This window comes from Apium graveolens, chromosome 3, assembly GCF_009905375.1.
Source record: "Apium graveolens cultivar Ventura chromosome 3, ASM990537v1, whole genome shotgun sequence".
NCBI lineage: Eukaryota > Viridiplantae > Streptophyta > Magnoliopsida > Apiales > Apiaceae > Apium > Apium graveolens.
This window is the reverse complement of record NC_133649.1, coordinates 13,860,730-13,884,190: the sequence shown is the minus strand read 5'-3', so window position 1 is coordinate 13,884,190 and position 23,461 is coordinate 13,860,730. Positions and strand designations below refer to the sequence as shown.

The 23,461-nt window shown below is 37.3% G+C and overlaps 4 protein-coding genes across 5 annotated transcripts; all 4 read right to left on the bottom strand.

Moving 5' to 3' along the window:
* Positions 1-2,112: 2,112 nt before the first annotated feature.
* Positions 2,113-5,335, bottom strand: LOC141713904 (uncharacterized). The gene is made up of 2 exons (XM_074517467.1): positions 2,186-5,335; positions 2,113-2,133 (listed from the first exon to the last, which is right to left on the bottom strand). Exons 1-2 carry the CDS (start codon positions 5,333-5,335, stop codon positions 2,113-2,115), a joined length of 3,171 nt encoding a protein of 1,056 aa, XP_074373568.1.
* Positions 5,336-6,124: 789 nt separating this feature from the next.
* On the bottom strand, positions 6,125-9,455 carry LOC141711750 (putative serine/threonine-protein kinase PBL7). 2 transcript variants are annotated; one of them, XM_074514425.1, is made up of 6 exons: positions 9,074-9,455; positions 8,165-8,406; positions 7,906-8,041; positions 7,004-7,259; positions 6,794-6,926; positions 6,125-6,578 (listed from the first exon to the last, which is right to left on the bottom strand). In XM_074514425.1, the coding sequence occupies exons 1-6, from the start codon at positions 9,249-9,251 to the stop codon at positions 6,303-6,305; spliced, it is 1,221 nt and encodes a 406-aa protein (XP_074370526.1). In that variant the 5' UTR covers positions 9,252-9,455; the 3' UTR covers positions 6,125-6,302. The 2 variants fall into 2 exon arrangements, with proteins under 2 accessions (XP_074370526.1, XP_074370525.1); XM_074514424.1 differs by having other exon boundaries at positions 8,165-8,409; positions 9,074-9,454.
* Positions 9,456-10,807: 1,352 nt separating this feature from the next.
* Positions 10,808-15,847, bottom strand: LOC141711749 (uncharacterized). The gene is made up of 10 exons (XM_074514423.1): positions 15,166-15,847; positions 14,439-14,516; positions 13,880-13,921; positions 13,695-13,800; positions 12,423-12,490; positions 12,300-12,338; positions 12,123-12,227; positions 11,958-12,045; positions 11,254-11,300; positions 10,808-11,154 (listed from the first exon to the last, which is right to left on the bottom strand). Exons 1-10 carry the CDS (start codon positions 15,754-15,756, stop codon positions 11,077-11,079), a joined length of 1,242 nt encoding a protein of 413 aa, XP_074370524.1. The 5' UTR covers positions 15,757-15,847; the 3' UTR covers positions 10,808-11,076.
* Positions 15,848-16,318: 471 nt separating this feature from the next.
* LOC141711748 (sec1 family domain-containing protein MIP3) lies at positions 16,319-21,997 on the bottom strand. The gene is made up of 8 exons (XM_074514422.1): positions 21,877-21,997; positions 21,431-21,534; positions 21,072-21,215; positions 20,665-20,814; positions 19,550-20,056; positions 17,064-18,578; positions 16,901-16,969; positions 16,319-16,711 (listed from the first exon to the last, which is right to left on the bottom strand). The coding sequence occupies exons 2-8, from the start codon at positions 21,476-21,478 to the stop codon at positions 16,583-16,585; spliced, it is 2,562 nt and encodes an 853-aa protein (XP_074370523.1). The 5' UTR covers positions 21,479-21,534; positions 21,877-21,997; the 3' UTR covers positions 16,319-16,582.
* Between the last annotated feature and the right edge of the window lie 1,464 nt (positions 21,998-23,461).

Below are 23,461 nucleotides of genomic sequence, written 5' to 3'. Positions count from 1 at the left end.
AGTTAGTGAACGGAAAGGATAATAAAAATGAAGGGAAAAATCAGAGAAAAAACGAACAAACGAAGCAAAAGAAAAATAAGAAATAACTGTTAATTCGAGATAGGAGTCAACTGTGTGTGCCCGAAAAAAGAAAGGAATTGAACGCAATGCTTTTTTGTCTTGTTGTTGTTCCCTCTCCTTTTTTTTTTGTGAAGGTATATATCCGTTCATGTGTGTTTTTGAATTTGTTTTTCCAGTTTTTTTTTTTTGCAGATTTCCGGGCTAACCTCTTCGACTTCCTCTCCGGGCATCTAAAAGGGGATCGCTGCGCGTCCTTGGCTCGCATTGTAAGTCGTCTACTCTCTCTCTTTTCCTTTTCCTTTTCCTTTTTATCTGCGGGTTGGTCGTGTTTATCTGTAGTTTACCAATTTATAATGGCCGACTTTCCTTCGTCGTCGTCGTCGCATAGTGCCACCAATCGGGACCCCGGGAAGCGACCGTTAGAGGAGGGTGACGAGGAGTCTGTTTTGAACTTGGATAATCTAGAGATCCCGGACCTAGGTCAGTGTGGATCTTTTGATTTCTTAGGGAGCGATGAGTTTTTGAAGGGGGTGTCTCCAGGTCCTATGCCCTCTCCACCCCTAAGTCCTCGTACCCTGGAACTTAGGAATAGAACGGTCGAGGAAAGTCTTCGGCTAGGTAGGGTCGAATTCGAGGGCAAGCCTAGTCTGAATTATCTTAGATACTATATCACTGTCGATCCACCCGTGAGTAAGTTGGAGAGTTACATGGATTTATCTAATGGATATCGGTATCGAGTGCCGACAGTAGATGAGAGGGTGTGGATGATGCCCGAGTTCGGGATGCATGGGGTTGCAATGATTATGTTTCAGTTTGGGCTTCGTTTGCCGATGCATCCGTTCTTCCTGACGATGTATGAGGCTATCGGTTGTGGTCTAGGGCAGCTGACCCCGAATTCTGTTGCTCAGTTAAGTGGTTTTGTGGCGCTGTGCTATGATAAGGGTCGATCACCGACTCTGAAATTGTTTTTCTCTATTTATGGTGTGCGGTACTATGGCGGTCAAGTATATTTCGACTCCCGACATCGAAGGATGAAGATTGTTAGTGTTAGGTCATCGAACTCCGGTTATCACTCCCAATGGCTGTACGTTGGGGGTCCTGACTTGGAATTTGTAAAGCCTTGCGGGAAAGTTAGTCAGGGCACGATTGATTATTTAAATAACATGGAGAAGCACGATACTGCCTACCTCGATGAGTTTCATGGGACGAGGACGTGGTATACACACTTAGATTTGAAGGACTCTGGTTTTTTGGAGATGCACGATTGTAAGGGGGATGTTTTACTTGTTATTGCCCTTATTTTGTTGATGTATTAGTTTTTGTACTTGTCATCGTCGGCTCTTGCTTATTTTAATTTTCGTAAGTGCCTATATATATGGTGGCTGACTTGCTGTTTTGTTTATTTCTTTATAGTGGAAGGCGCTTCACTTAAAAAGGTTTTAGACGGTGGGATTCGAGGAGGAATGGACAAGGCAGTGATGTTGTTGCTGCAGCGTGCCGCGAGGAAGCCTGCTGATGCGGCCAGGGCTGGACCGTCGGGGGTTCCTCATTCAGTTTCAATTGAGTTGCTAGATGACCAGGGGAACAAGGTAATTGAAGACAATGAGAGGGTTGTTTCAGATCTCGTCCGCATGGAAGGTAATCCTCGAAAGCGATTTCAGAGGGAAGATGATGAGGTAGTTGTTGAAGGACGGGGGGGCGGAGTCGAGGTTGTGAACAAAACTGCGGCCATTGCCGGGGAAAGGGTTTATGGAAAGACCGTCGACCCTCGATCGAAGAAAGAGGTGATGAGGGTCGAGATCCAGCCCACAGAGCGATGGACGGGTGGTTCAACCGTGCCCTTGAGAGCACTTAATCTCTTTAACTTACCTCAGGATTTGGTTGCTTATGATGGGAGGAAGCGTGAGGACCTTGTTGATCGATGTAAGAGCCGGGCTGGGCGGGTACGTGCATTCCCTTCTCTTTTTTTTTTATGTGCATGTACCTTTGTTTTCATGTTCGGTCATGTAGCTTTTATCTGAGCTGGATCGGCTTCGATGCCTTTCTGGGTAATCAGGAACCCCAAAAATTTTCCTGCAGTAAGGCCGAAGGAACACTTTGTAGGGTTCAGTCGCATGTTACTTGCCCTTGCGTTGGTGAACGTTTCTCGAAGGTCTGACACATGGTCGAAGGCAACTTTTGACTTTGTGATCATGTCATCAATGTATATTAGCATGTTTTTCCCTATCTGCGAGGAGAAAATTTTATCCATCGTCTGCTGAAAAGTAGCGCCCGCGTTGATTAACCCGAAGGACATTACTTTGTATCCGAAGACTCCCCTGTGAGTGATGAAAGCGGTTTGTTGCCAGTCATGGGGATCCATTCTTATTTGATTATATCCCGAAAAGGCGTCCATAAAGGACAGGAGTTCATTTCCCGCTGTGGCGTCGATGAGTTGGTCGATGTTGGGCAAAGGGTAAAAGTCTTTGGGGCATGCCCTATTCACATCTGAGTAATCAATGCACATTCTCCACTTCCCATTGCTCTTCTTGACCAGAACCACGTTTGATATCCATGTGGGGAATTGCACGGGCTCGATGAAACCGGCGTGGAGGAGTTTGTTGACCTCTTGGTCGATGGCTGCTCTTTTCTCGGCTGAGAATATGCGTTGTTTCTGTCGCACAGGCCTGGTGTCCCTACTGATATGCAACGAATGTCGAGCAATGGTCTCTGGGATGCCAGGCATGTCTGTTGGGGCCCAAGCAAAAATATCGGAGAATTCCCGGATGAGGTTTGTGATTTCTTTTTTGAGGTCTGATGAGAGATTCTTGCCAATTCTTGTTGTTTTATCGGGGTTTCCTTCCAATACTTCTATATCTTCTGTTTCCTCGAGAGGGGAGCATGAATTGCTTGTGGATGGGTCGATCAATTCTCTTGGGTCGATGTCAAGTACCTGATTGACTTCTAACTCTTCCTCTGTTTTCTTCCTTGGAGAGACTGTGGTTAGGTAGCATTGTCTTGCTGTTACCTGATCACCAATCATTTCTCCCACGCCGAAATCTGTGGGGAATTTCATTTTTAAATGGGAGATAGATGTTATAGCTCGGAGTGCGGTGATCGTTGTTCGTCCCAAAATAGCGTTAAAGCTTGAGGAAGCACTAATCACATGAAATTTGACCATTTTCCAAATCTGACAGGGTGGGGAACCGAAAAGTACTGGCATGTCGATGGTTCCTACCACGTGAACCTCATTGCCTGTAAACCCGTATAACGGGGTTCGGGAGTTCTCAAGTGTTCGATCTCCTATGTCCATTCGGGAAAAAGCGTGATGATATAACACGTCGACAGAGCTACCATTATCGACCAGCATTTTCTTAACCGTGTTGTTTCCCACACGTGTTGTGATGACTAGGGCATCTTGATGGCCTTCGATGAGACCGGGACGATAATCATCATCGGAGAAAGAGATGATTGGGGAGGGATTCGTTCGAGGGCGTTTAGCTGTCGAGGGATTGACATTAAAGACTTCTCGAGCATAAATCTTGCGAGAGTTGTGGGAAAGGCCTCCGGCGGCTACGCCGCCAAAAATAACGTCGATTACCCGATCGTCTTCGCCTCGATGGTGGCGTCTGGGTTCATCATCGTGCTGCACATAATGGACTAGTTGTCCTCGACGAATTTTTCCTTCGATGAGGTTGCTAAGCTGAAAACATTGCTCCGTTGTATGACCAGTGTCTTCATGATATTCACAATATCTGGAGCTTGGGGGTCTTCCTGGTTTCTTGGGCCTTGGAGGGCGATAATCCGGTTCTATTTTTAACACCGCCAAAATTGCCGTTTTTTCGGTGTTGAGTTTAGTGAATTCTTTTTCCGATCGGTTATGGGATTGCCAATCTCTTTCCCTTCTATCCCTCGGGGGAAGGTCCGAAGTGCGTGGTGGAGGAGACCTACGGCGCTCTCGGCGCCTTTCCCTCGCGGGGGAACGTGGACTGTAACTTCGGCGTCGTTCATATTTCGATGACCTCCGTGGAGACTGTATACAACTTACCGCTTCCTGAAGCATCATTCGGTGTTCTATGATCTGGAACGCGGCCTGCAAAGTTTTCGGCCTTTTTTCAAAGATCTCTTCTAAAAGGAGGCCATGCCTAGACTTATCGATGCCGGCTGTCAGGAAATTGACAGCCATCTGTTCTATTAAGTCTGGAATTTCTGTTATCTCTTCTCTGAACCTAGTTAGGAAACTTCTTAGACTTTCGCCAGAGCGTTGGTGCATTGTCATCAAGGATGCTGTAACTTTGATTCCTTTGTAGTTGCTAGAAAATCGGGCCTGAAACTTGCTTTTCAGAGTTGTCCACGAGTCGATTGACCGAGGTGGCAAGTTACTATACCATCGCAGAGCTGTGCCTTGGAGGCACGTGGAGAAGAACTGACACCTAGCGATCTCCGAATGGCCGAAGAAAGCCATGCGACCATCGAATGTGTTTAGGAATGCTAATGGGTCCGAGGATCCGTCGAAATGATCGAGAGCAGGTGTCTTCAACGTCATGTCGATGCGCGCCTTCTCGAGCACTAATGATAGGGGGCTTTCGGAGACGGTTTCAAAGTCTTCCTGATTTCTCATCAAGGTACGCATCTGGGCGATTTCCTCCTGCATTTTAGCGAATTCCTCATGAGATATGGATTCCGTGGATTCCGTTTGACGCGAAACGTCGGCAGATGACACTGTCCTTTGTCGACGTTCGCGTGGTTGTGAATATGTCGATTCTGCCGACGGTTCATACTCGTACTCGGCATCGTCCTCGTCATAAAATTCATCGTCTCGACCCTCATTTTGAACTTGGGCTTGTTGGAGCTCTCGACGAAGACGGCGAATCTCGCGCTTTCGCTCAAGCTTGGCCTGCAATCTTTGAGCTTCATGCTCTAGGAACTCGAGCTCTTCATCTGAATCAAGTGAGTCTTCTGGATTTTCTTGGTTTTGGGCTTTTAACCTTTCTTTCTTTTCCAAATGCAACCGCATGTCGCTTGAGAGAACTTTCTTTCCTTTAGATGTTTGAATTCTAAAACGCTGATCCGATACAATCTTTCTTTTTCTATCCCTTTGGAGTGAGTCCTTCAAGCCCAGAAATTGGTCTTCTGGAGGAGCCTCAGATGGAGGGAACAGACACTTCGGCTTCAATGTCGGTTGTTTAGGGAGCTCGCGATCGCCGTGGGTCGAGGGGTCGGCGGCAACTTCTGTCGTCAACTCCTTTACCTGCGTAGGTCCGGCGGTTCCCGGATCAAGCTCTTCTACAATCATCTTCTGGTTGGATCTTGTTAAAGCAAACCTCCTTCTAGCGTCAAATGATGTTCCAATAATATTATTACTATTAGATTATAATTTTAGGAGATGATCTTCTTTGCTTAATTTGCCAACCCCTTCAAATGGGATTGTTGTCTTTTATTTATACTAAGTCCCAAATGGGCTCCATCCTTATAATGTGGGCCTTCTTGGGCTTTACATAATGTATTGTAATTATTCTAACTATAATTTATTTGGGCCGTCTTGTCCTGGTCCAACAATGTCTAAACAAGTTCGAGCCGGTGAGGTCACGAACAGCCAAGCCAAACCTGAATTACATTTCTAAGTTAGTATAACGTGCTAGGTGATCATGTCGGTGACAGATTTATTATTATCTCTTACATAAATTATTACACAGTTTAGTATTTTAAAGTGATTACAATTATGAATGAATAAATTATAATATAAAACCATTATTTTTTGTTATCCCCCTCTTCTTCCGGCTGTTTTGATCAGTTCTTCAAACAATGAGATCATCGATATGTTTGTACTGCAAGTAATCTTCGACGAAGACGAAGAACGTGCCAAATGCAAGACACTGACATGGTTGTACAACTAGAATCAAGTTGCTTCGTGTTAAATAACGATGTAAAAAGTCAAAGGAACAAGACAGGGATACCTTGACAAGGTGTTTAATTAGGATATGATAGAATTTAGATTGATGTTACATGCTAGAATAACTAAAACATTTAACCCAACGACTCCCTCTAATTTAAAATGAAATAGAAAGAAAGAAGAGCACATTGGTAATAAACTAACAAAGATCTGACCAAGTTTATGGCCGTCAGGGTTTCGGCCCTTCATTTCACTTGATGACAGGTTATATATGCAGCAAACCGTTCATCATTTTGTGCCGATGCACAAATATATTACAATATGCTAAAAGATCAGTAATTAGAAAACTAAACATCAAGTCTAATTTGCTTTATGCACTAGCTTTGCTAAAGTCTGATGACTTGGGAGATTGAGTAGTATTGAAGCTAGAGCTGTTGCCTACCTTGATATTAGGCCTGTGCTGTTTCACAAGAGGGACCAGAGACTGTACAACATCTGCCATTAGTGGCCGGTAATCTGCTTCTGGTTGTACGCACATTGCAGCTATAGCGGCCACCTGAACAACTTCCTTCATAGAGTACTGACCTTCCAGTTTTGGATCCATAATTGTTTCAACCTTCTCTCTATCAGTGAGCCGCGGCAAAGCCTATTGTAAAACATATAGCAAGATATAAGTAGAGAAGGTTTAGCTCCGGGGAAAACTTGAATATAATTTATTAGGAGAAACAAGAGAATTATGCCAATTAAATAATAATTCAGAACATAAAATCAAATGAACCAACAGAAGAGAGTCACTTTGTGCTAAGAAGTCAAACTTTTATAGTGGGTCAACAGGGTTAGCCAAATTAATTAGGAACCTACCCAAGCTACAAGAACACACTCGCCAGGTCCTCTCCTCATATCAACTGGAACTCTGCCCGTAAGCAACTCCAAGAGAACAACACCATAGCTATACACATCTGATTTTGTTGTCAGATGGCCTGTTAATGCATACCTGCATAATGCAAATCCTCATTTTAGACAATTAAACAATATCACAGAGAATCGATCTGTACAAGAATTAGTACTTACTCCGGGGCAACATATCCCTGGGTACCCAACACTCTAGTAGACACATGGCCACCAGCTTTGTCAGATCCAAGCTTGGCCAACCCAAAATCAGAAACTCTAGCATGAAAGTTTCTGTCCAGGAGAATGTTGCTGCTCTTAAAATCCCTGTGAATGACGGGAGGGCTAACATGCTCATGGAGATATTCCAAACCTTTGGCTGCTTCTAAAGCTATTCTCAGCCGGATCTCCCACTTCAATGAAGAAACAGCACTAGAACCTGAACGTTTGAGAAAAACATTGTCATAATTACTCCAGTGATTAGGGTAATCAAATTTTAACTACCTCCTCATATAGAATGACTTTATTATCTTTGTATACTAACTTGAATTGCCATATTGGACCTTAACACAACAAATAAAACCACCACGGACCAATTTTATGCTGAGTACAGACTGCTAAATCATCTAGTTAAACCAACACAACTTTGAGAACGATGATATATATGACATATAAGGACTACAAGTTTGGAACTTTGCTGGAGGCAAATATCCTCTAATGCAATTTGCAAGATCACTTAATTTGAATTTGCCATACTTGAAACTTAAATTTGATTCAAGTAAAGCTGACTCAACACATAGACTCAGTTAAAACTTTCATCATTTAGTCATTTATCTTTCAGTTTCTTTTGTAAACAATGCTCCTATTCTCCTCTTAATACACCATCACACAACTAAACTATTTACCTCCCAATTCATCTATAAAACTATCAAATAATCAAAGACCAAACGTGTTCCAGGCTATAAAAAGTTCAAATCATCTTATCGAAGAAGAATATCTAGACCATCAAACATCTGTTACATTGAGAAATTATTCCTGGTTATAGAATTTAGAAAGCTTTTGAAAAAAAACAATAACCAACTCACCACCAATTCGATACAAGTGCTCCTGCAGACCACCATTTGCCATGAACTCATAGACCAGCAATTTATGGTTACTCTCAGAACAGTAGCCCACCAAAGTCAGCAAATACGGGGAACGTAACCGGCTCAACAATTCAACCTGAAATTCATTCAGCCACTTTAAGTTTATGACAAAAAATATACTGCAAGATAATTTAACTAGCAAACGTACTAGAAAAATATATAAAAAAACAATATTAAAGAAGGTGAAGTGAGTCATAACCTCTACTTGGAATTCCTCTTCACCCTGTTTTCCAGCTCGATCCATCACTTTAACTGCAATCTTTCTCCCGTTTTGTAGCACTCCTCGATATACTAACCCGAACCCACCATGTCCAATTAAGTTGGATTTAGTAAAACCACCAGTGGCAGAATGCAGCTGTTTGAAAGTGAAGAGCTGAAGTCCTTTCTCAGTAGTAACTTGAACATTTACATAAGCTTTGGTATTATCTTCAGAGTCAGTCCCTTCTGTTTAAGACATCAAATATTAGTTACAGAAGGACTAAAGAATCTCCTCTTTCACCTATAGTCATTTTACCCATCAAAGCGTTAATCACGAAGAAATAATAATTCCTAAAAATACAATCGCCAGTACATGATTGTAATAAAAATGCAAGTATCGTGATTTTCTCCAAATAATCCATTTGACAGAATCGAGAGACTAGTCACCAGAACAACAAGAGCTACAATCATTCATAACAGACACTAATCCTTTATCTACTAAATTCGTGAAGAGTCCTATCCCCCCCCCCCAATTCATGTTAGTCACCGTATTCGTTCTAGTGTGCTCAGTAAAGTAGCAGCATCATATATATCATTTCCAATAACAACAAGAGCCACCGTATTCGTGAGCGGAAATGTATGTGCAAAAATTAAAAACCATTAAAATGTTAATGAAATTAGTCCAATAGTGATAAATTGATCATATGCCAAGCAACTAAAAAACGTACCCTACATCTTATTTATCCGAAATGTGTGTCAATAATTAGTAGGTCCTAAACTGAAGATAATTTTATCATTCCTAATTTTCTCGAAAAGCAAAATAAAAATTGATACAAACAAACAACGGAAAAAGGAAATACGCAGAAAATAATCGAGAAACTACAGGAAGAAATAATGGAAGTAAGCTCACTGTGAGTAAATTGAGGATGATTTAAAGAGCGGCGTTTGGAGAGTTTGTTAGAAATGTAGCAATAGTAACTGAGGGCAACGAACAGAGCAGTGAGGGCTAGAGATGCAACTACAAATATTATAATCAGATCTGCTCTCTCTTTGCTCCTGTTTCTATACATTTCTTCATCACCTTCCATGCCCCACCCCCTTTCTGTTAATTAAACAAACAAATCAAACAAACCCTAGAAAAATGTGTGAGCGCCAATTGAGTAATTGATGCAACCTTGGTGCTGTAGTTTCACTGGCTAGTACTGTACTGTATAATTTTATTATTATAGTGGTAGCTAAATGCTAATGCCTAATTCAACTTCATTCTCTACTTGTGTTGTGTGTGACTATGGGGGTTTTGTCTTGTGCGCGGGAAATACTATTTTTATTTATTTCTTCTTTCTTCTTTTGTTTGGATTTTATTTTTACCTTTACTTATTGGATTGTGTTTACTTAACTTTTCCTCCCGATTTTAAAAAATGTGGAAAGCAGACAAAAGTTAAGTAAAATAGTTTTACTTTAATTTTTAATCGTGCTCCCGAGTTTTTAAAAGGAACAAAATATAAATTTATATATTTTACCTCCAAAATTTTTATTACAATTTTGAGATGAAACTATTTTACATGTCTATCATTTACTTTTTTTCCTAATAAAAACTAAGGAGTAAGATCTTAGAATTTAGATCCGGTGATCAAAAATAAAAGGAGAGCGGTGTTATTTTCAGAGTAATAATCTAACTTTCAGAGTAAAAATTTAATAAAAATAAAAGTGCCCTCGTATTATTTCTTATTTGCTTATGAGTTATGATTGTGCTGACAGGGGTAATTTTGTATTTTTGTTACTTTTTGCTCTTGAACTAAAAGTATCGTTATGTAAACCCTAAAAAGGTTGAGTTTGGTTCATGTCCATTTTTAAAGAGAATACTAATTTTCGACTCCAGATTTAATAAAAGTTATAAGTTCATATTCAATAGTAAAAGTGTACAACACTTGATGGGAAATCTCATTTTCTTGGGATTGAGTTAACATATGTGTTATTTTCGTATTTTGTCGATTTACAATCAAATCCCATTTTACATACAGTAGAACAGTAATAAATAAATATTCGATAAACGAATAATATCATCAAATAATAATTTTCTTTCAACCTTAAAATAATATAGATAATATATTTTTAATTCTCGATAAATGAATAATCTCGATTAATGAATAAAATATTTTGATCCCAACGGTATTTATTTATCGAGGCTTGACCATAATATTATAGACTTCACACAAAAAGTGAAATTGATATCAAGAGAAACATTCGGATTACATAAAATAACTTGTAAAATGTAAAGAGTACGATCCTATTTTGTTAAAAAAAAAGTGTGATCCTACTAAATTCACCGAGCATTTACCACTTGAGCTTTAAAAAATGGAAAGGGTATCTAGAATCTGGATAATGGTTAGAAACATTTTTGCGGAGAGTCACGAGTGTACAGTGTCATTGCAAGTGAGTCCAAGTGTTTTCGTGACAGGGTCTCAATTCTAACAGAAACAAATACAAAAGCATAATAACATGTGAAGTTCAGTTATTGCTTTGATCATAATCTCCATGTATACGCATTTCCTATTCCCCTGTCCCTACACATCACAAGCTACAACTGATCATCCTACTTTCATCTTTTATAACCATCTGTTTTTTCCTGCCAGTACAGGAGTAATTGCAAGATAATACACTAGTATTTATTCATCACATAATAAACATGAATATGACAACTAGCTGTCCCAAATTAACGGGAACATGACCAAAAATATTAGCCTCGGAGTTATTCTAAATTAATATCCTCTTGTTACACCAAGACCAGAGATATTTTAATCCCTTCAATGAAAAGAAAGACCAGCTTCGTAGTATATATATTCTAATTAAAGAGAATGAAATACAACAAAAAGAGAAAAAAGTGAGAGATTAATTCCATTTATCGGCACCAGGTCACCTCATTTGCGTTTTGTTGTACCGATCTGCCGCTATTGATAATGATTGAATAGAGATCGGATAAGACCGGCCCATCTGCACATTCCCATGATTTTGTATTTCAATTAAGATCCCAAGACAATATTAATATTAGAGCTTAATATGACTGCACTCAATCACTGCAAACTGACTTACCGTGCTGCATAAATGAAAAGTGCCAACATATCCGGCAAATTTTGAACCTGTATAATTAAATGGTAGCATTTTTGTCAAGTGAAGGAAAATTGACCCAAACAAGGTTCAGATTGTGGTAAAATATTACTTCTTCTGTCCCAACGAATAGTTTTAAAAAAACAATTACGTTAATACTAAAAAACTTGTCAAAATAGTAAACTGTTCAGGAATGTATGCACATACTTTAGCATTACTAATACTTGGAAAGCTTTATGAATTCTGTAGCCTCCACTAAGTCTAAGACTGAATTACTAGCAGAGGCTGGACTGCTTAGCTTGATGGCAATAGGTATTTAGGTTGCAAGAATACTCAAAATATTAGTAATACAGTAATACACGAATCCTACCTAGGATCTAAGACCCGACCAACTTAGGAGGTATTAAACTAACCAAACTATACACTTTCACAAAATATAAATCTCTAAAAAAATATTACACAGTTAATCTTCTAGATTATAATATTTGCACCAAAAATCTGCCCAGACTATATTACATGCATCTTTATTGGCAGTGAAGAACCATTAGACTATATATCATCAGAGACATATAGATCACCTACTTCTGCAATAATTTCAAGTCTTACCTTAATGATTATCTCCACGATACTACAAGGAAACCCGTTTTTAGCATTTTATTGAATATGGGAAAAAATTGTGCACTACTTACTCTTTTTTAATCCAGCTGGCTTGGCAAGCAAGAGGGCATTCACAAAAGCACCAACATTTTCACGTAATGCATCTTCTGAGAAACTTATCTGTTGAATTGTAAACATAAATGAACAATGCATTGTTTATCATTGTTTCAAAACAAATTTCGAGGAAAACATTGTACCTTCCCGAGGCCTACATGCACAATTGCTGACTTGTCTTTTCTAAAATTAACATTTTGCTTTGCTTCTCTAACCACCCTTGAGAGATCAGTAGTCACAGTACCGTCCTGTATAAGTGCATCACAAAGTTAGAAATCACTTAAAGGCCGAAAGTGGAATGTATAAGGTCAGAAACTCACCTTGGCATTTGGAGTAGAACGCCTAAGAATTTTTGATATCTGTACGGAAAAAATGTTGCAGATCTTAACTACAAATAAATGATATGACTAATAGCAAAGTTAAGAGAATCTTATGTTACAAACCTCTTTTGAAACCCTAGACATTAACTGAGGGGTTGAAATACATTTGTCAAAATCAACCTTAATACTGCCTGCATTCATATAGACATAATAAGTTCAACCGAGTTCAAAATGTAAACTTTGAATAAGAAGAACAGCCTCTGGAAATAATTGCAGGGTCTACATGAATCAGTCATACGTGGGCATCTACACTGAGACCATGCAAATCAGAAGAACAAAATAAAGATAGCATCTACCTCTCAATAGTCTCGATGATTAGTAAACAAGACTCGGTGAGTAGTAAACAACAGCATGGAATGATTATAACAGTCCTTCTGAAAAGGGAGATGGGACTATGGGAAACTGTTGGACAGAGTAGAAGAGGTGTAAATTTTCTTATTACTAGCCTGTTAATTTACCACAGTAGGGATTTTAACATAAAAAGCTGTCATCACTTCTATTTACATTTCTTTTTTCCATTTTCTGGAAAACTCCGAGATAAAGATCATATTTGATATAGCGTTTCTCATGCCAAATTACTGGGGTCGCATGTCGCAGACTCGCATTTAATGGAACAAATTTCAGTGATCTAAAATCAACCGGCAATTATTAGAGTTTATCGTGGAAGGTAAAGGAACTTATTGCCAAATTCAAAGTGGCTACCACAAAGTAAATAGACAGCTTTGACACAAAAAAAGGTTGACAGTGGGACATGAAACAAAGAAAAGTGCACATGGAGAAAACTAAAAACTAGTCCCTCTCTTGTACCATGTTGGAATACAAAGAAAAAATATACTGTGACCCTTACTAAGTCTTAACGATGTAAAGTGGGAAAACCAAGGAAATAGAAAAGCATTCTTGTCTGCACAGACCAATCATAGCCAACTTCATTATAGAATAAAATACTACGTTTTACGGATAATCAAAGAACGATTCGGAGCAGAAATGTTGGCACTAATATCTCAATCCTCAAAGTATGACTAATTCAGCAACTTATTAGCTAAACATATTGATAACGCATCTCTCTTGCAGATATAGTGTGAAAAAGAAAACCTTAAGCATCCTCTTTGTTAAGTCAAAAAAGAATTCAACTATAGTTCCCCTCGGGATTCTAGGTTCTAAAGAGGCAACTTCCTACTTCCTTTTTCTTCAAATAAACATAGCACTAAGCCGCTAATGATATCTTGCATAAAATTAGTAGTTCAAAAGAATGTGCACAGAATTAACAGCCATTCACCATTTATCAAAATACAAACTAAAATCACCAAATATGGTCCACGAGGCTAGTGTAATTACCATTTTTGATACCCTCAATTAGGTCCTCCCCGCCAACAATATCAGCTCCAGCAGCCCTGGCTTCATCTGCAGCACCTCCTTCAGCAAAGACAGCAATCCGAACAGGCTGATATACATAGGCATATCAGTAATACATCAAATGAGCATATACCAATCCTTTTAACTTCAGCAAAGACAGTATGTACCTTTCCAGTACCATGCGGAAGAGATGCAGTACCAATAAGTTTCTGCAGTTGTATAACAAAAATATATAAGAAACACTGACCCTGCAAAAAAATCTATAACCCCCTACCTATGCAAGCATTAAACCACATCAAAACACCAACATTCCTACTGAAATCTTCACACTAAATATGTCCAAACAAGCAGAATATATGCTTGTGAAGCTTACAAAATATGTACAACATATTTACTTCTACGTACATCATTGCTAGAAAGCCACACACAATGTAAGACAAACATAAGCACACACTTTGTCTTGTGGAGATTATTGGTAAGCCATTAATTATTAGAGTCAAAAACTCAAAATTAAATGAAATTTAATTAGATGAATGAGTCTTCTAGAAAAAGGATAAAAATAACAAACAGTTTGCAGAAATGATATGTGTGTCAAGCAAAATAATGGTAGAAGTAGAACTATACTTTGAAGTTTATCATCCATTGCATCAACAGGAAAAAAGCCATGTTTTTTTATGAACATTTAACACGCTTAATTTTCTAACTGTTTCGAGATGAAGTACTTACAAGATCAGTTCGACGCAGGTCAGGGGTCATCTTTACATGTGCCTCCAGAGTTTCATCAAATTTACACTTGGTATTAGCCTGTAAAATCACTAGAAAGAATACAGATTTGCAGTTACTAATCAAAAAATAGGAAGGATAGAAGTATATATTCATGCAAACAATATTAAATTACAGGTCATCCAAATTCCAGAATGGTTTTCTGTAAATTTTGTGACTCGGACCAATCTGTATATAGTTTAGGTAGCGCTTGCCTAACAACCAAGATTAATAAATACTAATATAGGATTACTATTGAAGGAGACAAGGAGAGCCACAAGTACATTGAAAGCCAAACAGAGCAGAGTCAAATAACAGCTCTAGTTTGATTTCTTATTACTTGTTATGTAGCCCCTATAGGTAGCTGGATAACTGACCTCTCCTTTTACAAGCAATGTCTAGGTTACACTAGAGTACTAAATGTCCGTTCAATTAATCTTAACATTTGCCAACCAATGACTAACATGATCAAATTAAATTTATATAAATACTGTGCATTCGAGCAGCACAGCACCGTGTTTAGTATATATTCCCCAATCTAATTAAAATATACAATTCTATATTACTTCTCAACTTAAAATCACGAATTCACTTTTTACAAGCCATTTCTAATCATCAAATCATATACAACACATTACAGGAAAATTCGAAATTCAACCACAAAGTAACATAGTCGGAATCAAACACAAACCTTCAAGAGGTGAATAGCTTCTTTAAGATCATAAACAACCTTCTCCTTCGTCGTCTTCTCCCCTTCCTGTTTAATCAAAGTAGGAAACGGAAGCTTCTCCTCTTCGTAAATCCTAAACACTCTCTTCCTAACTCTCTCCTCACTCTCCCTCTTGCGCATTTCCAAATTCTCCTCACTCTCATTACTCTCATACTTCCTATCCTCAGGCAACGGAGCAACTCGACTCGGATACGACACCGTAGACTCCATATCTTTAACATAACGAAAGTCCTCTCGACTCCACATCCCCGCATTGTCCCCATCATTTTGTCCCTGAAATTGTTGGTTCTGATTATTCTGATTATAATTCGGATCTTGTTGTTCGGGTTTGGGTTTGACCGGGTAAGAAATGGATTGTGGGACCACTGGTTGGGGGAATCTAGAAGGTTCTTCTTCAGGTTGTGATTCGGTAGGGTTAGGGTTAGGATTTGGTGGTGGTGGAGAATCAATTTGGGAACAGAGTGATCTGTAAGAAGTGTGGGACCGGAGAAGATGAGTGAGTGTGAAGGAGTTAATACGAGATTGAGAGATGAGGTGTTTGATGGCCGCCATTGATTTGGTTCAGAGCTTCAGATGAATGAAGGTTTTAGTACAAAGGGTTTTACGAAATGTAATGACCTAAGAGAGAGAGAGGAGAAAAGTATGTAATGATTTTAGAATAAATAATTTTGAATTTTTTGATTTTTTGTGAATTTAGGGTAATAGATTTGATACATTTTTATGTTAATATAAAAATAGAATTAGTTCAGATTTTTTTTTGTTTGTTTTAGGAACACGGCATATAATGCTAGAAATGAGAAATATACTCAAATTTATTTCAAACAAATGTTCTAATAGGCGAAATTCAGAACCTAAAACAACAATAAATTAATCTCAGCGCTTTATTATATTTGGTTTTTTACACTTTGGCAATATTAGGATTAATGAATATTGTATTAAAAGGATAATATTATTTGTTCTGTTTTTAAAAAAAAAACTTTATTTGTTCTCAAGATTTTACTTGCAAAAATTGTAATACTAATCTGCACTTATTTTATTTTTATACCCCGCGTCGAGTTGTATAATGACAGCACCAGTTTGACAGTCTCTATAAGGTGTTTAACAGTAAGAACAAGATTATGACTAGCTCTATCAATGATATATAACTCTAATTCTTTGAACGGTATTAATTAAGTTGAAGGTGCTTGGAGATTCTACTTGCTATCTACACTGTCACTTCAGAGGTAACGATGAACTGACCATGACCAATTACTCCCATCCTGTTACACAGTACAAGTACTATATTCGGTCTACATGTATTATCAACTTCAAGTGAATTATAACAGGTTCCCCTTCTCTTGAAGAATTGCAAAATGCCGCTGATAGTTACAGGTTTAAGTTAAGTGTAGCTGGACTCTCCCAGAAGTAGCTCAAACATATCATTCGGAGTTAGAAGAGTTGTTCCACCAAGCATTAGTTCTATTTCCGGCCTTCCGCTCTCTGACAGTGCCTCCTGAGCTTCGCGAACCTGTCACAATTAGATTGGCAAAGGACAAATGTCTTAGAGAGCAAGAACGAACTGAGATATCTGTGTTGTACAAATTATACAACCTAGTTTCCTTTTAAACAAAAATTTACAATTTCGAATGTGGGATTTTGGTGAAGGAAAGTCCAAAATTATGAATACATATATATGTAAGAGTTTCAAGTTTTAAACCTCAACAGCACTGAAACCGCCTACAATGAAGACCAAAATAACACTTTGGTCAGCAAGACTTGGTTTCGCCTACAAAATTTAAAAGAAATATTAGCATATATACTATATAGGCAATCAAAGAATGACCACATTCTAAAGAATAAAAGTATGGTTTTAAGCTTACCTGTCCTATCCCGAACCTTCCAAACCCACTTTTAAAGAGTCGCCCAACAGTAGAGGAATGGTATTCCATACCAGGTATATCATACTTGCTCAAGACCCTTGTTAAAATTTTATGCAACAGTCCTTTACTAGAATAGAGATCTCCACTATAGTTACTTTCCGGGCCCAGTATCGATGATATGTTTGTCTTTAAACCGGATAACTTGTGAAGAAATTTGAATAGATTATCAACCCTATCACGCAAATCTAACTTCAGCTGCATGTCACTATAAACTTCCTGTTTATTATTATCTTCGTCACCCCAAGCACCCCACTGATCGTCATCGAAGTCATCAATTTGCTCTGAAGACTCTTCATTTGTTTGCTTCACTTTATTCTTTTCTATATTAGCTTCAAGTTCTTCAGCAAGCCCAAGAAGAAACTTAAACTTTCCTACTTCGGGATTTTCAAGAACTGCATCAACAATGGCTTCTTTCATGAAGTGTTCCTCCTGCCATGAAAATGGCCCACCAGATCCCGATGTAGGAAAGTTTTCACCTGCTAATATATATCCAGAGATTATAAGGAGCAAAGCATCTTGAAAGGAAATAAGTCCCTGTGATAATGTACCAGGCTTATTTCCTTGTGATTGCAGTAAACAGCTCTTGTTGATAAGGTCACTCATTTGGGCAGCAAGGCTCTGGCTGGTGTCTCCAGCATTTACAGTTAATATTTTCTCAGCACTGGCAAATGCATCCCATTTAGCAGAATGGCTTTCTTCCATGGCATATAACGTCGCTGCTGCTGTTTGGACAATTCCTTTGTTTCTAATTAAAGAAGACTGGCTTTTGACCAGTGCTTTTATCATAGTTCTCAGATCAGATCTTGAAGGAAAACCAGGACGAACCTTCAATTTACCAGACAAATTTTCTTTTCGCAAAGTTTCTAAAAGCCACTTCTTTATCAGCATAGTCCCGTCTTTTGTTTTTCTATCCAGCAAGGCTTCCAAATATGGGGTTCCATGAAAACTGTCGGTGGAGACAAAGGATCCACTAAATACCTCACCATCTGAAGAAATAGAGTTCTCAGCCTGACATTTTTTACTGAGATCAATTAATTCATTTATCGGAGAATCTGATTTAAAAGAATTCCATCCTCGTAGAAAAGCATCAACACCATTCAACAGCCCAAAATTGTCTGTACTGGAATCCTCTTCACTTAGAATATCTGCTAATGGAATCTTAACATCAAGGGGGTCACGTCTTAGCTTCACGGGACCATCTTTCAGTTGAGATTGAGAGCCTTTACTTTGACCGGAAGAACTGTGTTGCCTCCGAGGCAAGGATGAATATATACGATCAACGAGTGAGTCTCCATGGGAGCATGGGGTACGCAGATCAAGGGTACGATCAATGAGCAACAATCCTGCTGAGCGTTTACGACGACCTACGTCATAAAGACTAGACATATCTGTTAAAAGCTTTCCGATGGTTTTCGATAAACCTCCAAGAGAAAAAATCTCCAGTTTCAGATCCATCTACAAGAAGTAAAAAACATGCTATCATAATCCTATTATGAGGCTACTTTATTACGAAGGACATCAACAAGTATGGCCTGTATAACAAGTTTGGGAAAACAAAAATGCTAGAGGGAGAAGGAACATAGAAAGGGTAAAAATTTAGATGATAAACCTATAATTAGTAAACCACCATGTCACCACCCATTGTTTAGCATGTGAAACTAAATGGGGCTGTCATATAGACAAGGAAGCAAGGTTAACTGCTATCAGCTAAAGCAGGCGTTTTATCAGTATTTCAGGACACAATGTATGAGAGGTTTTCTAGACCACAAAAGGCTGTATTCCGCTAGAAAAATTGAAGAAACAAACGATGGCTAGCAAAAGAAAGACATAATTACTTGTTTAATTTTAATGCTAATTTTGGTTATTAGCATAAATTATTAAAATTTAACAACCTCACTTAGTCTCCCCCTTCGCGAATATTATACGTTGGTTTTAGCCATGGCAACTAGCAAAAATTGTGTAAACCAGGGTGGTGGTTTCAGTTTTCAGTGTAAAAAAGGAAAATCATGTACTTCTTCGTTAGGGAATTCATTGTACCTTACATTTCTAAAACCTCATGATAAACTCCACCTGTTGTCCTAAATATATATTAATAGTGGTTAACAGAACTTTTTGTAAGATATACAATGCTACTCCTTGACCTTGAGCATTAGGCTTCTGTGACTCGAGGATTAAATTTTAGGCACTCAATGCATCTACAGTAAAAGAAATGAAATGAAATCCGGAGCATTTTAATTATATCAACTTGAAAAGCCTTGTTCAGCAAAATAATACACAAATGAATAATTCTGAAAGGTTTCTTTTAGATAATAGAAAAGGATTCACCAGCAGTCAAAAAATTGACAATAAAAATCAATATAAGCAATCATTCATAGATCTAGTATTTGGTGGTAGGGAAAAAGGTTACTTGCAAACAATTAATTTACCTTAATGGCCAGATGATACAGAAGTTGTGCAGTGAGAGATGCCCCAGGAGGGATATCCTCACTATCAGAACCTGACTTGGTACCTAATGATGGCAATCCAGGGCTAATGGAACTTTCATGTTGGGAACATAAGTATGCTTCAGTTACTGTTCCCTCCGAAGGCAAGACAAAAACTCTTGGTGAAAGGGGACACAGAATCATTGGGAAGTGAAGCACAGAAACAACCAACTTTGGTTCTTCAGATTCTTCATGCAATATTTGAGCATTTTCTGATGAGTCTCCAACATTTGAAATGGAAGCAAAGTTTGAAATATCTTCTTCAATAGATGATAGTTGTGCCCACCCTTCCTCTTCTATGAGACCTTCCTTCAGCTCAGTATCTCCTGTCAGTCCAGATTTTGTCTCTGATCTCTTGTTTAGCTCCATATAGTCTTGAACGAGTAAAGTTTCATATTCGTGAAAAGCGTCTGGCCCTAGAGGGGAATCAGGATATGTTGAGTGGGCAACCTGCATTTATATGTGTGTGTATAAAAAATAAAATTTTGTAGACAACAAAATGTATTGTTATGACCGTTGGAAAAGAAAATGAGACTCTGTTGTAACCTATTTTTAGATATACAAACCAATTAATAAGAATTGGAATACAATGCCAGCAAACATTTAGGCTGTGTAAGTACTGGAGAGACCTGAATGGCAGAATCCACCAGGCATCGACTAATATTAAAATACAACTTGCGCCTATAGTACAAATGCACACTAATCAGGTTAGTATCTAAAATATCCAGATCAACAAAAGTAAATGAGACGAATGTAAGAACGAAATCTAAAAGATTGATTAATTAACAAAAGCATATGTTAATAATAATGAAATATTTTGTAATAAAGCAAGTTTTGGACAAAGATCTACTAATAGCTAAGCCAAAGTCACACCTGCTGACCCGCACATGTCAATTGTGCATATGTTTCAAGAATGTATTCATCAATCCTAACACAAGACCCGTATCATAAGAGTGGATCTGCTTACTATTATGAAGAGCACTTGTAATAATATCATGCTTACTAGCAACAATAGTGAAATTCCTAAAATTATTGGTGTATACATTAATCATACGTACCTCTGAAATGGACGTATATATTGTGCACCGACAAACATTTTGATGGGTGCTTAGACAACGTAAAATGTAACGATGTGCATCACTCAGAAGACGTGTGGTGATGACTACAATTTTCCTTGCGGGATCAAGTTGAGAGTTCCAACCAGCCACCTAAAGAAAGGATCTCACCATAAACAACAAGATAACATTTCCATACTTAACATTCTGGAACAGCACTAAAATGAAATCTTAAAAGCATGTCATAGTTTCTAATCCTAGCATTAAGAGTTATAAGCTAATAGCAGGTCCCTAACAATCAGTTTTTACTTCAAATTCAAGGTTCATAGAGCTTCCAACAATTAGTAATTTGAGACTAACTTTAAGTAATAGTCTAATAAAACATAATGTAACATTATGAAAATGCTCACCACGTCAAGGGGAGACATACTTTCCAAGCTGCAAACAGCATGAACACCAAGTTCCAGTAACAAAGGAAATGCCCCGAGAAGCTGGAAACTCTCTGTACATCCAGCATCTAAATAAATAATTGCATCTTTTAGATCTTCCGATATCTGAACAATGACGCATGACGGTCAAATTCTTCAGCAATGCCAATTTCAACATTTTAGGAAATCATACTATTAATAACAGTCACATAGATCAAATTAAACTGCTTCATATTCACATATTATATGAAAAATCAATTGTAACAAATTTCATAATATCCAAAAAAAAGCTATCACACCACAACAAAACAAATATGTGATACATTGATAATACAACTTACTTGTCGGATAGAATTGAGACAGCAATGGATCACATTGACCAGAGCCATGGACTCAGTTCCGCAATCAGCCTATAGTCTTCTAAAGATGCCCCGAGTCATAAACTCTGCACGGCATTTCAAAACAAAATCTCGAAAGTTCGATAACAAACCAAAATAAAACATTAAAACAACCTCTTATTACTAAACCAACACAAATCACTGGTACAACTAAAACAATCGCAAGCAATTGAGAATTTAAAATGCTCAATAAATATATGATAAAATAACACTAAATTATATTTTTACAAAATCACATCAATTGTTTGAGGTATTGATTTTGTATTAGTTTTCGAAGCACAATTACGTACTTACATAAATGTGTGTGTGTGTGTATTCTTGGGTTTGATAGGTTAAATTGTGATGAGCATATGCAAGATAAGTGGATAATAATTTGACAGGAGTCTTACCGAGATCGGAAAGGTTCGCCAGAAAGATAGAGTCGCCGGAGAGTGCGATCGGAGAATGATTGCACGGTTTGAGCTACGGAGAGGTAAGCGTGAGATGGAGACTGCGATGTCAAAACGACAACGCTTCTTAGCAACTTGTAATTAAATTAAAAAAATGTCAAAATCATGATTCTAAAAATCGGTAATCGGTACTAATCGGTTCAGGTACCGATTAAGGATTAATCGGCAAATCGGGGATTAATCGTAGAGATTAATCGGAACAAAAATCGGATATATTTAAATATTTTAATAATATTTAATATATTTATTTTATTTATTATGAAATATATAATTCATAATCGGATTTCAAAAAATAGATCGGTCAAATATTTTTTAAGGATTAATCGGGAATTAATTAGAAATTTTTTTAAAAAACGGGGATTTTTAAAACACTGGTCAAAATCAATAATAATATTTTCTATTCTCTCCTGTAATATTATTTACAGAATTCTCTCCTCAATTTTGTATTTAGTTTCATAGACTGTATTTTATTTTTTGAACCAAAATACAACATTTCATTTTATTTATTTTTTGGCAAATGGAGGAAAGGAAAACATGTCTCAAATGTCACGATTCTGAGATAAATTGAGACAATTGGCTCTCAATAAAAAGATGATCTCAAACGTCACTTTATAACCAAATCTGAAATCACGTCTTTTTATATAATTTTTTATTAATATTAACGTTATCGATATTTAACCTGAAATCACTTTCGGTATATAAAGAAAACGACATCTCTTGTCATGTTTTCAACCCATTCTTTTTTTTTTTTAATTTATTGCTTAATTTTAAGTCACACTTTAAGACCCTAGATTATACTTAATGTTACGTTTTAATAATAAAATACGATTTAAAAAATATTTTTATTCATTTTTAATTACTATTCTATATTTTCATACATTTTTATTGGGTTTCAAAAATATTAAAATTTTAAATTATTTTTTTAAAATTTGAGCGTGGACCCTAATTCAACAATTTTAAATTTTTAGCTTTCAATAATTCCCTTTTAAGTTTTAAAAGTATTAAATTTTGATCATGTATAATTTAACAATTTTTAACATTTTAGAATTTACGGTTCTCTTTTAGGTTTTAAAAATATTAAAAAATAAATTAATAAAAAGTACACTAATTTAGGGTTTAGTTACTACACCCTAATTTAATATGTGGTTTAGGGCATCTAGGGTTTTGGTTTAGGGCCTTGAGTCCCTACCAAACTATAATTATTACTATTTATAATATTTTTGGGTTCAGTAATTCTCAATATGGGTTTGAAAATTTTAAAATATATATAGATTAATATAAAATACGAACAGAACACCCCTTGAAATAATGTCTTAAACTTGGAAACATAATATTATCGAACATTTTGAGTAAACAAAAAATAAAAAAATATATGCAAAACGCTACGTTTGCCATGAAAACAAAACACGATTTTGTGTTTTGCCTTTGAAAAACACTAATTGAAATTGTTTTCTTATTTAAAAAAATAAAAAAAAATTAATGAAAAACGGCACACGCAACTGCGTTATTTATAAAATAACAAAAA

Coding starts and splice junctions, on each gene's coding strand:
- LOC141713904 (XM_074517467.1), bottom strand. CDS start 5,335: ATGATTGTAGAAGAGCTTGATCCGGGAACCGCCGGACCTACGCAGGTA. Junction 2,134..2,185: donor AAACGTTCACCAACGCAAGG/GCAAGTAACATG, acceptor GCCTTACTGCAG/GAAAATTTTTGGGGTTCCTG.
- LOC141711750 (XM_074514424.1), bottom strand. CDS start 9,251: ATGGAAGGTGATGAAGAAATGTATAGAAACAGGAGCAAAGAGAGAGCA. Junction 8,042..8,164: donor AAGAGGAATTCCAAGTAGAG/GTTATGACTCAC, acceptor AATGAATTTCAG/GTTGAATTGTTGAGCCGGTT. Junction 6,927..7,003: donor CAGGGATATGTTGCCCCGGA/GTAAGTACTAAT, acceptor TGCATTATGCAG/GTATGCATTAACAGGCCATC.
- LOC141711749 (XM_074514423.1), bottom strand. CDS start 15,756: ATGGCGGCCATCAAACACCTCATCTCTCAATCTCGTATTAACTCCTTC. Junction 12,491..13,694: donor AATTGAGGGTATCAAAAATG/GTAATTACACTA, acceptor ATATGAATGCAG/GCAGTATTAAGGTTGATTTT. Junction 12,228..12,299: donor GTTCTACTCCAAATGCCAAG/GTGAGTTTCTGA, acceptor GCACTTATACAG/GACGGTACTGTGACTACTGA.
- LOC141711748 (XM_074514422.1), bottom strand. CDS start 21,478: ATGGCTCTGGTCAATGTGATCCATTGCTGTCTCAATTCTATCCGACAA. Junction 21,216..21,430: donor GTCTCAATTCTATCCGACAA/GTAAGTTGTATT, acceptor GTCATTGTTCAG/ATATCGGAAGATCTAAAAGA. Junction 20,057..20,664: donor TATATACGTCCATTTCAGAG/GTACGTATGATT, acceptor ATATAAATGCAG/GTTGCCCACTCAACATATCC.